This window comes from Sorex araneus, chromosome 6 (genome assembly GCF_027595985.1).
Source record: "Sorex araneus isolate mSorAra2 chromosome 6, mSorAra2.pri, whole genome shotgun sequence".
Taxonomy (NCBI): Eukaryota; Metazoa; Chordata; class Mammalia; order Eulipotyphla; family Soricidae; genus Sorex; species Sorex araneus.
The window spans coordinates 154818039-154831616 of record NC_073307.1 but is presented as its reverse complement, the minus strand read 5'-3'; the positions used below and the strand labels follow the sequence as shown (position 1 = coordinate 154831616).

The window sequence follows — 13578 nt, the reverse complement described above, 5'->3', positions numbered from 1 at the left end:
CTGCGAGCCTCAGGCTCTCGCTATCACCCCCACCCCCTCGCACATGAGCCCCCCTCGGTGCATGCGACCGCTGGCGACCCCCGGCCTGCCCAGGACAGACACCGAGGCGGGAGAGGCGGCGGGGACTTTTGCAAAGCTTCTGTGCGGCGGGAGCGAGCGGCGAGGGTGAGTCGGGACGGACCCCCCCCCACCTCCGCGCTCCATTCCCAGAAACCTTCGCGCCGAAGGAGCTTCTCCTCAAACGAGTTGGGCCGGGACGCCACGATTTCCCAGCTTTGCAGGGCCTTCGCGGGAGCCCCGATTTCCTCACCCACCGCGCCCCCACGCCCCCCCCCACACACACACACCCTGGATCCTGGACCCGAAACGGGAAGGCCCTTGAGCCACCCGGGCTGCTTTGCTCCCTCGGCCCCGTGCGCGAGGCTGGACGGTCGGAGGCAGGCAGGGCAGACTCAGGACCGGAGCATTAGACCATTAGACGGGGGGCGGCGGGAGCAGCTTCTCCTGCAGAGCTGCTTCGGGGGCGGGCCCGGCGGGGGGCTTCGGGGCGGGGGGGGGGGCGGGAGGCGGGAATGCTGGGGACTCCCCTTCCGGCTGAAGTCCGGGCTCTTGCAGCAGCTGCCAGCCTCCATCTCGCGCTCTGGGGCCGCGCCGGGGATCGAGCCATCCTTTCTTAATTGACCTCTCCACTCTTTTCCTCGCTGGATAGTTGGAAGCGTTCGGGAGCCTGAGTGCCACCTGACAGGAAAAGCGCATGCCGGGAACGGAACGCCACCTGTGCAGTGAGTGTGGAGGTGTCCGTGCAAAAAAGATGGAAGCTTAGGAAGCCGCGTGGCAGAATCGCCCGCTTTTGTGTAGGGGAGGGGTAGTGTGCTGAAGTATGCTTCGCCGCTCGGTAACTGGACAAATCAAATTATTTTAAACTTTTGGTTTCTCGGGCTTCTCCCTGGCTCTCTGCTCAGGGGTCGCACCTGGTGGGACTCGGAGGCATCTTATGTGGTGCCAGGAATCAAACCAAGTCAGCTGTGTGCAAGGCAAGCGCCTTTCTCTCCGGTCCCCTCGAGATTTTTTGTTTGTTTGAGCCAAACCTGCTCGTGGTCAGAGGTTACTACTTCTGGCTCTACATTCAGGGATCACTCCTGGCTGGGCCTGGGAGCCATATGGGGTGCTGGGAGTCGAACCTGGTCGATTGTGTGTGAGGCAAACGCTGTACTGTCACTATAGCCCGTTTTTATTTTGGTCTCTTTTGGGCCACACGGTGAGGTGTTCAGTATTTACTCCTGGCCGTGTACTCAGGGATCAGTCCTGTCAGGATTTTGGAGGAAACCTATGTGGTACCAGAGATCAAACCTCTGCCAACCTCCAGACAAATCTCCAGGCCAGATTCTTTGGCAGTTTTCAGGCAAGAGTGGGTTGGTTTCAATGAAGAACATTTTAGTTCTTCACTAAAACCGTGTTCAGATTTGTGTGAGACTTATCCTACCAAGGCCAGCAGCTTTTCTTCGCTGTGCACCCTCTGCTGGTTAGTGTGATAGAACAGGTTCACAGGAAAAATTCTGTGCAGTAAACTTATTAGAGAATTTTTTGTTCACTGTGGCTTCTTTCAGTGTTAAATTGAGGATTATACTCGTAGAATTCACAGAAGGCTCAGGAGAGAGGGAAAGCTGGCCCTGTAGGAGTGGAATTTGAACAGGAATGTGAATGAAACAAGGTTTAAGGATAATAACAGCTACCACTTTGGGGATGAGAGTGTGTGGCACTCAAAGTGCCAATCAAACCTGAATAATTAAAGTAGGATTAAAATTAGTTATGGTAATAGTTAACAATCTAGTTGAATAATAATTAAGAATAACTAATAGTTAACCATTAGTTAAGGTAAGAATAGTTAACAAACTTACCTGAATAGAGCACCAGCAGTGCTCAGGGCTTACTCCTGACTCTGTGCTCAAGGATCACTCCTAGCAGGACTCTGGAGATCATATAGGGTGCCAGAGATGAAACGCAGGTCAACTGCTTGCAAAACAAACGCCCTACCCACTGTACATGGGTCTGGCCCCTGAATTAACTCACGTAATTCTTAAAACATGCCTATTGGGCTGGAGGTAAGGCATTTGCCTTGTTTGTGGCTGTAGTAGCTACAGCACTGGTAAGAATCCCTGTTATCACATATATGAGTACCACCAGAGGTTATACCCTGGAAGAGCCCCCAAGATGGGCTGGGTGTAGCCCCCAAACCAAGAAATAAATGGTAATAAATAGGGTCAGGGAAATATTTGTTTAATAAATAGCAGGTAAGGCATTTACCTTGCAAACAGTCAATCTTGTTCCATCCGTGGAATTTCATACGGTCCCCCAAGTCCCACCAGGAGTGATCCCTAAGTATAGGATCAGGTATAAACCCTGAGCACAGCAGGGTGCCTGCCCCCCAAAGAAAAAAATATGTAAGGGCCCAAGAGTACTTCATATAGGGCACTTGCCTTGCACACCACGAACCTGGGTTCAGTCCCCAGCAACACATTATCGTCCCCTGAACACTGCCGGGAGTGGTCCCTGAGCTCAAACCAGGAGTTAGCCCTGAGTTCCTCTGGGTGTATCCCCTTCAAAAAAAGGTAAAAGAAAAAGACCTAACTAATTAAAACAGTTCTATGAGGTAAGTACTGTTATTCCCATTTCATGGGCGAGAAAGGTGAGGTTCAGAAATGTTTGGTAATTTTCCTGAGGTTATATAGCTTAGTCTAATAACAAAATTGAGATTCAAGTCTAGATTTATCTGCAACTCCCACATGTTCTTTCATATTCTTTCTTGAGATACCCTTGGCACAATTTCTGGGCTGATTAGTTCCTCAACTCATGCTCTTATCTATAAATTTCAAAATTCTCCATGTCAGAGACAAAACAACAAAAGCAAAGAAACATAAGGTATAAACGATGGTTCTGAAATTTATTATCTCACCACAGGAATCTGATCTATGAAAATCTCGGTTTGTTAAGAGACCACCATGTGCTCCCCCGCCAGTCCCAAAATCCTGTATAGGAATCCTCGCTTCCTTCGTGTAGCTTTTCTGCACCTTCATCATCAGCAACAGAGTGGTGTATTCTGTGATGTCCTTCTGCAGGCAGAAGGTAAGAGCTAATATGGAATCAGTCGGAAATTCACCAAAGAATTTTAAAAAGCTGAATTTAAGACTGGGGGTTGTAAATAATACCAGGAAAACATGCTTGCCTTTGAGCACTGCAAACGATTTGTTAAAGAGCTGTTTCCTTCTAGGAACAACTCAAGAGTTTCAAGAGTAAAAAGTAGACTGCTATTTTTCTCTTTAAAAGTTAAACTGGTGGTGGGGGGGGGGCTGGAGCGATAGCACAGCCGGTGGGGCGTTTGCCTTGCACGTGGCCGACCTGGGTTTAAATCCCAGCATCCCATATGGTCCCCCGAGCACCGCCAGGAGTTATTCCTGAGTGCAGAGCCAGGAGTTAACCCCTGTGCATCGCTTGGGTGTGACCCAAAAGGCAAAAAAAAAGTTAAACTAGGGGAACAGAAAGACAGTACAGCGCAGGTAAGGCCCCTTGCCTTGCATGCAGCTGACCTAGGCTCAGTCCCTGCACTGTATATGGTCCCCCCACCCCAAACAATGCAGAATGTTCCCCTAATGATCCTAGTGCCAGGAATAAGTCCTGAGCACAGCTCAGTATGACTTAAAAACAAAAAGCTAAACTGGAGGTGGGAGGGGGTGTGGAGCTAAAGAGACACATCAACAGGCTAACTGCATGTTTAGCATCCAGGAGGCCTGGATTCAGTTCCCAGCACTACCTTGTTCCCCAAGCACTGCCAGGAGCAACCTTGAGCAACGGAGGCAGGAATAGCCTCTAAGCACTACCAGGTGTGGCTCCAAATTCTCCTAAGGAAAAAAAAAAACAACGGGGAGGCCTGAGAGATAGTACACAGTTAAAGTGCTTACTTTGCATGCAGTCAACTCTGGTTCCGTTCTGGCACCACATGATTCCCCAAGCATTGCAGGGAGTGGTCCCCAAGCACTACCAGGTATGACATAGAGTTTAAGGGGGAATAAAGGAGTCCGAGAAATAGTACAGCCAAATCTAGGTGAGTTTTGGCTGTACCTACCTAGATTTGATCCTCACACCACACAAAACTTTTTTTTTAAATGAATAGTAATATGTTAATGGGGAAGTTGTGAAGTTAACATACCTAAAGCACTTAAAATTGCAGTTGAGATGCAAAGTAATATATGTAATGGATGATACCTATTTTCCCATTTCCTTGCCAAGCTGTCGAATAATATCAGTTCTTATCTTCAAATTGATGGCTTTTGTTGCTTACTATTAGGTCTAAAAGTATACCTTATTTCCATCCCTTATCTTTACACTTGAAATGTTAGGTCAACCTGAAGTACAACACAATGGCATAATGTAAAATAGTAAGAAGAGGGGTCAGGACAACCAGAGTTTATTAAATTTTGGTGGTGCCAATTATCAAACCCAAGGCATCATTTATGAGAACCTTAATCTTAGCTTTGTTACTAGGTCACAAATAGGCAAATGATTTCTTTTCTCAAGCTTAGTTTCTTCATTTGCAAATATATATTATGACAGTCATCATTGTGTGGCAATTAACAGTTTGCAGAGTACATAAAATGTTTTATTTGATTCTTATAACAGTATTGTGAGACCCGTAATAAATGGTTTCATTTCTACAGATCAACAAATTGAGGACCTATAGCATTAAGTGCTTGACTTCTCTGTTTATTCCCTTGCCAAGTGCAGAGTTACAATTCATTCTTTTAAATAATGTTTAGCTTTTAAAAAAAGCTAAATATTGTAATGTAAATGTAAATAGTGTACTTACATTACCTATTGTATGTAAGTACAAGATACTAACATATGCATACATTATAAATGAAGATAAAGCTCTTCCATGTAAAGAAATCATGTAAAGAGGATACACTCAACTGTTGCATTCAAGTAATTGTGCAATGTATTAATAACACATTCAGTAAGTATAGACTGGTAGAGGAGCACAAAGAGAACCATCCTTTATGATAAGAGGAAGTTAGAGGATGGAGGTCAAGATTTTCTTGGAGTTAATAACCCCTTAGGTGAGATCTAAAGGACAAAACAGATGTAAGCGGAAGTGGGAAAAGATTTTCCCAGGCAGAGATAACAGCATGTAGAGATTGGAGGCATGAACAGGGATTTGTAACTGGTTCTTTAGAGCTAGCTAGCATAGACTGCAATGAATATTGATCAGAGATATGACTAGAGAAATTAATAGCAGATATGTTAAGATCCAAAACATTATTCAAAAGACGCATTATGCTCTGGATGTGGTATAGTGGTAGAGTCAGCATGAGACCTTGGGCTCCATCCCGGACTGAAGGGGAGATGGAATAGGTTCCCCCTCAACAGGAACAGGTTTTGTCCTCAGAACACTGAAAAATGATTTTTAATGTTTTATTTGGGGAGAAATTTGTTTTAAGAAGGTGAGGTCAGGGGCTGGAGTGATAGCACAGCGGGTAGGGCGTTTGCCTTGCACGCGGCCGACCCGGGTTCGAATCCCAGCATCCCATATGGTCCCCTGAGCACCGCCAGGGGTGATTCCTGAGTGCATGAGCCAGGAGTGAGCCCTGTGCATCGCCGGGTGTGACCCAAAAAGCAAAAAAAAAAAAAAAAAAAAAAAAAAAGAAGGTGAGGTCAGAGACGTGTCCTTTGTGATTTGATCCCTGGTACCCCATTATGATTTCTCAAAGCCCCCCAGGAGTGGTTCCTGAGCAGAGCCAAGAGTAAGCCTTGAGCACCACCAAAAAAGAAAAAATAAAGTGTGAAAAAAACACTGCATGAGAATTGCTGGATTGGATTTGGTGGAGAAGGGGTGTTGATCACTCTTTTCAGTGTTATGGTCACTCTTGGTGGTGTTTGGGGGACCAAGTGGTTCCAGAATTGAATGCAAAATAGCTCTGTGTGGTTCCCATGAAATGCAAGCACTGTGATCTCTGTACTGTGTCTTTAGCAAAAGGATCTGTGTATGTGTGTGTATATGTAAAGTATAATTGTTTTAAAGAAATTGCCTTAGGGGCCGGAGCGATAGTACAGTAGGTAGGGTGTTTGCCTTGCATGCAGCGGATCCCCGGTTTGATCCCCAACATCCCATACAGTCACCTGAGCACTGCCAGGTGTGACCCATGAAGCCAAAAAATAATAATAATCATAATAAAATAAAAAATTTCTTTAGAGAAGGATGTGGGGAAGAGAATAAGAGAAACAGTTACATGTTCAAGAGATGACAGTCTTCAGGAGGAGGGAAGCCCAGTACACACATCTTAGGTTGAGGTACAGGCTAATCTCAGGGATGAAGAAGGAAAACTTCACTGGCTATTTTTGAGTCCAGATAGGAGGCTGATTTGTAGTCCAGAAGAAAGGAAATGATGACTTGTTCCTTGATAGAAATACATGACTTATGAACTATTAGAAAAAATTTTAAAACTTGGCTGTTGTTAAGAGCAAAAACTCAGGACCAATCGATAGTAAGTATAATGGGATAGGGGACTTGCCTTGCGCTTGGCCAACCCATGTTCAATCCCCAGCATACTGTATGGTTCCCGTGCACCACCAGGAGTAATTCCTGAGTGGAGAGCCAAAAGTAACCCCTGAGAAACACTGGGTGTTGCCAAAAAGTCAAAGGGGGAAAAAATTTTTTTTGAAAGAATAAAATCTCTGTAGTGACTCCCTTGTCTGTAGAATTGTGGGCATATTTCTAAACTACGACATAACCTACTTATCAGCAACAACAATAACTAAGTCACAGGCTTGCAGTGAAGAATGAATCAGTGCTTATATGACTCTTAGAACAATGCTTATAAATAATGACTCAAGGTATCAGTTTTAATTTTTTTTGAGGGATGAGGTTTTGGGCCACACTCTGTGGTGCTCAGGGCTTTCTTCTAGCTCTGCTCTTAAGGATCACTCCTAGAGGGCTCAGGGGACTATATGGGATGCAAAGGATCAAACCTAGATTAGCCACAGGCAAGGTAAGCATCCTACCTGCTGTAAACGATGTACTTAAGTAATCTTTTAAGTATAGTGAATAACAGAGAAAGAATCACAGATGATCTCTAGTTACCAGGTTTAGGCACTATGTGAATGAGACCTGGGTAAGAGATAGTAGAGGTTTGAGAAATGGGGAATGACAAATTCTTTTGCATTAGAGAGGGTACTTGGACATGCATGTAGACCTGCAACCTGTGGCATATGAATATATCAGAAAAGATTCTGTCTGTAGTGGCCAGAGTGATAGTGTAGCAGGTAGGGTTCTTGCATGCATGCAGCCAACCTGGGCTACATCTCTGGCATCCCATGTGGTTCCCCCAAGCACCCACCTCCTGGAATGATTTGGTTTTTTGTTTTCTTGGGTCATACCAGGCGATGCACAGGGGTTACTCCTGGCTCTGCACACAGGAATTACTCCTGGCAGTGCTCAGGGGACCATATGGGATGCTGGGAATCGAACCCGGGTCTGCCACGTGCAAGGCAAACGCCCTACCCGCTGTGCTATCGCTCCAGCCCCTGGAACGATTTCTAATGCATAGCCAGGAGTAACCTCTGAGCATCAAAGGATATGGCCCCAAAACAAACAAACAAAAAAAAAGATTCTGCCTAGAGACAGGCTCAGCAAGGCTTCGGTAATTGAAGCTTTGGGAGAGATTGCCTGAAAAGTGCCCTTACAGGAAGAAACTCAGGACAGGTGGCAATTTCTAGAGCTCCTGAGAGATGAATCTTAATTACGCATACCCATTGTTCATTCTTTCTGTTAAAACACATGCTACTTCTTTTGGGGGCACAGGTTTAAGGTGGGAAGGAGGGAGGGTTATTTGTCCTGAATTTTTAGGTTATTTCAGGAGGTGCTCAAGGGCTTACTTCCTCAGAAATGGAAGGGATCACTCCTCTGGTGTTTGGGCAGTCATATGCCAGGGATAAAACCAGTTAACTGCATGCAAGGCAAGCACTTAAAACCTGTATTATTGCTCCATGTAACTTTTTTTTTTTAATTAATTTTTTTGCTTTTTGGGTCACACCCGGCATTGCACAGGGGTTACTCCTGGCAGTGCTCAGGGGACCATATGGGATGCTGGGAATTGAACCCGGGTCTGCTGCATGCAAGGCAAACGCCCTACCCGCTGGGCTCCAACCCCCATATAATTTTTTAACACTTAAAAATTTTTCAGCAAGTTTTTTTTAACTCCAGAATATTTATTCAGCAACTATTTGGTCCCCTACTTTGTGCCAAGCAGCCGTTATATGTAAAAGAGCAAGACATACAGTTTCTATCCTCAACAGATTATAGGCCAGCAACACCTAAATGGGCTAAACACATGCCAAACGTGCAAGGCCAATTTGATCCCTGGCACTGCATGGTCCCCTGAGCATAGATGGGAGTAACCCAAAGTACCATACTTCAGGATATTGCCCCAAAACAAAAGTTTGTAGTAAAGGAGATACTACACTAGAGACAGCTAAGTGATAATGATTGCTACAAAGTCTTTTTCCTTCTCCAGGGGCAGCTAACATAGACTTGGGTGGGGTGGGATAAGACTTTCTTAACTATTGAAAGGGCTGGAGAAAATACAGCAGGTAAGGCCCTTTCCATGAACAGATACTATCCTGGCATCCTGTAAGGTCCCCCAAGCCCCACCAGGAGGTGATCTGAGTGGCCAGAGCCAGGTGATCTGAGTGCAGAGCCAGGAGTAAACCCTGGGTATCATTGGGTATGGCACAACCCCCCCCAAATAAATAAAATATTGAAGGATAAAAATTGAGTTAAGTCAGTTTTAATTTGAAGGGGGAGGGAATCAAAGTTCAGCCTCACCAGTAGTGCTCAGCTACTTCTGGCCCTGTTCTCAGGAGTCACTCCTGGGCGTGCTCACAGGACTACATACAAGCCAGGAACCAAACCAGAGTCAGTGGTATGCAAGAAAAGTATCTTAACACCTGTACTATGTCTCACGCCCTTGGTTTTGTTTGGGGGCCACACCGGCTGTGCTCAGGGATCACTCCTGGCTGGCTGGGGAACCATATGATCCTGGGGGTTGGGGCCCTCGGTTTTAATTTTAGTATCAAACTGCCGAAACAGTAAATTCTAAAAAAAGAATAGAAAAGGATTTCTCCTATTACTTGAACGTACATGGAAGTTGAGAGAAGTAGCAGCTAATTTGGGTATTAATGTCTAGCCTCTGTCAGTCTGCATGAGATGATAGTGTTTGGATTTCTCTCTAGGTGAGGCAGTCCCAGCCCATTGTTGCATCCTGTCTGCCTGTAGCCCCTTCTTTACAGAGCGACTGGAGCAGGAGAGACCGGTTCAGGGTCGGAAGGTGGTGCTGGAGCTGGGAGGCCTGAAGATTAGGACACTTAGGAAGCTGGTGGACTTTCTCTATACCTCAGAGATGGAAGTATCTCAGGAAGAAGCCCAAGAGGTGCTTTCTGCTGCTCGTCAACTCCGTGTATCTGAGCTAGAATCCCTTCAGCTAGAGGGTGGGAAGCTAGTCAAGGCTCCTCAGGGCCGTAGACTAAACCGTGAGTGCTTACAACCGCCAAGTACTGCACCAATCTCTGCCAGGGTAGTGGCATCCAGCCACGGCCCTCGAACTCCACTGCCTGTTACCCAGACTCCCTGTCCTCTTGGGGCAGTCAGATTGAAATCCTCGGGGAAGGAGGAAGGGCCCCAGGAGAAGAGCAATCGACAGAGTGCCGAGAACTTGTCAAGAACTCACCTGCTCAAGAGGAAAGCCAAAACCTGCCCAACTACACAAGAAAAAAACTCGTCACCATCAAGCCACAGCCCAGCACCTGAAGAGAACAAGACTACCCCTAGCCTGGGTCCAGCAGCACTTTCCCCCCCCAGTCTGTATCCTGCTGTGGACGAACGGCTTCTGCCCAGAAAAATCCGGCTGAGTCGTTCAAAGCCACCTCCTGATGTATGTACAGCCAAACCTTCCGGCATCGTAAGTGGACCCAGCCCTGGCCGGCGACTTTGGCGACAGAAGAGCATAAAGGAAGTACCAGAGGACAAGCAGAAAACAGAAGAAGCTAGTCCTCTACCCAGTACCCCGAGCACATCAGGTCTTGGAAAGACAGGTGGGAATAAAAAGCGGAGCCCTGAGACCCGGGCACCTAACTCCGACCCTGCAGAGGAGGGGCAGGTAGGGAGAGTCAAGCTCCGCAAGATTGTCAATGGCACCTGCTGGGAGGTGGTGCAGGAGCCTCCCCTCAACAATTCACAAGCCAGCCCTCAGGTACCAGAACCTGGAGACTTCGATGAGCTTCCAGGGACCCAGCTGTCCTCTGTGAATGAGCAAGAAATGTCGTCCCCAAGACTGGACCCGTGTCAGGACTCACCCATGTGCTCTAGGCTTCAAGACATTCTACTCTCTGCCAGCCGCTCCCCTGACTACCCGGTGGTGAAATCCGAGTTTGGGTCGAGTCCAGAGGTGGTAGGGAAGGAAGCTGGGTTGGCTATTGACTGCAGAGAGCCCCTGTGTACATTTGACACGAGTCTGCTTGGGCAGCCCTGTGAGGCTGAGGAGTACCGAATCACTAGTGCTGCTGCCACCAGCGAGCTGGAGGAGATCTTGGACTTCATGCTCTGTGGCTCCGGTATTGAGCCACCCATAGGATCTCTGGAAAGTCCCGAGGCCGAAAGCTGCAGGACCCCCAGTTATGACCTGACAGAAACAGGAAAAAACTGGATTGAAGGTGAAGAATGGTGTTTGCAAGACATGGAACTCTGGCCCACAGAGCTCACAGGATTGGAAAAGGAAGCTGTCGGTGAGAACAAAGACCCAATGGAGCCCTTTAGCCCCCTTGTCATGCCCACTGAGACCAAAGAGCCAATGGAGCTCCTTAGCCCCCTTGTGATGACCTCAGAGATGAGCGAAGGGGAGGTGCTTTCAGGAAGAAGCTCCTGGACTCCAGACCTAGCAATTACCAGCTCCCTGCCACTAGACAGTCAGAGAGACAAGCACCTTCACGTTGACTCTCAAAGGTCCTATGAGGACCCTTCACCTCTTTGTTCAAACTGGGTGGAGACTGGGCTGGAAGCATCCCTAACTATAAACGAGATATTATACTCTGTACCAGAGGCAGGAAAAGAGGTATTTGGCAACTCCGAATTGTTGGTCCCCCTTCCTGCCAGCCCAGAAGAGGACGAGATCGATGTGATGGACTGGTCATCTGAGGGGAGGCTGGAGCCCACCAGTATTCTTTCAGTATGGCCTGACCCTTCCTCTGAGTCAGAAACAGAGATTGATATACTAACGTAGTGACAGGGAGGGGAGGGCAGGGTCCCTGGGGAGAAAGAAACATGCCCAGCAGAGGCTAGCACATGCAGTCTCAGCATGGGGCAGGTATACCCCTGGCTCTTCTGCAAGTCCCCTCCTCCCCTCCCAAGGTTTGGGAGCCAGGCAGATGTAGTATGCTTAGAAAATTATGAACTTGACCCATTTTATTTCTTTGTACTCTATTTTATAGTTAATGACAAGTCAATAAACTGTGTGGTCCTTATCAGCAATGGGTGGTTAATAGCCAACACCAGATTCTCTGGTCATGAAGCATTTCAAGAAAAGTTGAGGTAGATCACCTCCTATGGCAAGGGTTTTGTATAGCAAAAATGTCCAGAATAGGGGCTAGAGCGATAGCACAGTGAGTAGGATGTTTGCCTTGCATGCAAACCCAGCATCCCATATGGTCCCCCCAAGCACCACCAGGAGTAATTCCTGAGTGCAAAGCCAGGAGTAACCCCTGAGCATCGCCGGGTGTGACCAAAAAAAAAAAAAAATAGCCCCTTCCACCTCGAACATGAAGCAGCACTGAGGTAAAAATAGTACCACAGGGGCTGGAGCAATAGCACAGCGGGTAGGGTGTTTGCCTTGCACACGGCCGACCTGGGTTCGATTCCCAGCATCCCATATGGTCCCCTGAGCACCGCCAGGGGTAATTCCTGAGTGCAGAGCCAGGAGCAACCCCTGTGCATCGCCGGGTGTGACGCAAAAAAAAAAAAAAAAAAAAATAGTACCACAATGTCTGGCACCCAAAGAATCACTGCCCTTAGCAGGAGTTTAGTCGAAATGCCTCCAGGGATCAGGAAGATGTACATCTACCTCCATCACTTGCAAGTAAGTTGAAGAACTTTTTTGCATCTTTTTTTTTTTTTTGGCTTTTTTGGGTCACACCTGGAGATGAACAGGGGTTATTTATTCCTGGCTCTGCACTCAGGAATTACTCATGGCAATGCTCAGGGGACCATATGGGATGCTGGGAATCAAATCCGGGTCGGCCGCATGCAAGACAAATGCCCTACCCGCTGTGCTATCGTTCCAGCCCCTTTTTTGCATCACCTTATATAAACGTTCTACCAGAAATTTAGGAGTTAATTGGTGGTCTATGAAAGATAAGACCAAACCCTAAAATAGCTTAGTCCGTCGCTAAACATGAGAATAAGTTTAATTATTTTACTATTCAAAACGCTTTATTTCAACTTTTGTTAAGCAAAACAAATCCAAGACTTTTTCAGTGCCTTACTGGGGTTTCCTGAACTGTCATTTCTGGAGAGAAAGAAACTTGGCTTCAGGCACATGACTGACGTTTGGTCATGTTCCATCATCAATGCTCCAACATCACCAGAACAGAAAGCTGTGAATATAAGAGGGAGGGAACAATTAGAGAAGGCAGTTGGGCGACCCAAAGCCTGAGCAAGATATACCTCCCCTTCCCTTATGATTTTTTTTTAAATTTAAGGTCACACCCAAAGTTGCTCCTGTCTCTGAGCTTAGGGATCACTCCTGAAGGTGGCAGTGTGGTGGGATGCTAGGGATAGAAGCCCGGTTGGCCATGTGCAAAAGCAAGTGCCCCTGCCCTGCTCTTAAGCCCCTGGACCCAGGGCAAGCAAGGACTGCATCCTCTCCTCCACCCCCAGCCACCGCACCCAACATGGCAAAGCACTGAAGGAGGCACTAGAGACAGGCGCCATCAAACCCTTGTCACCCAGGACTGCTAATGCAATGGTTGTCACACCCAGCTCTTAACAGGATGCATACCAGGGCCGCACGCCCTACCCGCTATAAATGAGAGCGCACGCGAAGGCACAGACTATTTTACCAGTAGAGGCCCTTACATAACTATAAAACCTATCAGTACCTATTAGTAACTTTATTAAAGTAATAACTTTTTCACTAAACAGGGATAATTTATTTCACTAAATAGCATTTACAATCAGAATTTACAAAGATTCAAGATACAAGCTAACAGAGATGTGGAAAATGTATTGCCTCCTCCCAGTTAACCGTATCTTTTTTTTTTTTTTTTTTTTTTTTTGCTTTTTTGGGTCACACCCGGCGATGCACAGGGGTTGCTCCTGGCTCTGCACTCAGGAATTACCCCTGGCGGTGCTCAGGGAACCATATGGGATGCTGGGAATAGAACCCGGGTCTGCCGCGTGCAAGGCAAACGCCCTACCCGCTGTGCTATTGCTCCAGCCCCAAACCGTATCTTTTTTAAAAAAAAAAAAAATCTGCGTTT

The 13578-nt window shown here is 47.0% G+C and overlaps 2 protein-coding genes across 4 annotated transcripts in view; one reads left to right on the top strand and one right to left on the bottom strand.

Annotated features, from left to right (window-relative positions):
- Positions 1 to 2852: 2852 nt before the first annotated feature.
- On the top strand, positions 2853 to 11519 carry BTBD18 (BTB domain containing 18). 2 transcript variants are annotated; one of them, XM_004620412.2, is made up of 2 exons: positions 2853 to 3123; positions 9283 to 11519. In XM_004620412.2, the coding sequence occupies exons 1-2, from the start codon at positions 3000 to 3002 to the stop codon at positions 11322 to 11324; spliced, it is 2166 nt and encodes a 721-aa protein (XP_004620469.2). In that variant the 5' UTR covers positions 2853 to 2999; the 3' UTR covers positions 11325 to 11519. The 2 variants fall into 2 exon arrangements, with proteins under 2 accessions (XP_004620469.2, XP_054998394.1); XM_055142419.1 differs by lacking the exon at positions 2853 to 3123 and adding an exon at positions 4489 to 5500 and having other exon boundaries at positions 5706 to 11519.
- Positions 11520 to 12518: 999 nt separating this feature from the next.
- SELENOH (selenoprotein H) overlaps positions 12519 to 13578 on the bottom strand; it is a 16679-nt gene continuing 15619 nt past the window's right edge. For both annotated transcript variants that reach the window (XM_004622801.2, XM_055142613.1), the window contains one exon: positions 12519 to 12693. The gene's annotated coding sequence lies outside the window, so the exon portion shown is untranslated. The remainder of the gene's footprint in view (positions 12694 to 13578) is intronic.

What these genes read in the sequence shown, in the direction of transcription:
- BTBD18 (XM_004620412.2), top strand. Translation starts at nt 3,000, where the DNA reads ATGTGCTCCCCCGCCAGTCCCAAAATCCTGTATAGGAATCCTCGCTTC. An exon ending in TGTCCTTCTGCAGGCAGAAG is followed by an intron (nt 3,124 to 9,282) that starts GTAAGAGCTAAT and finishes ATTTCTCTCTAG; the next exon opens with GTGAGGCAGTCCCAGCCCAT.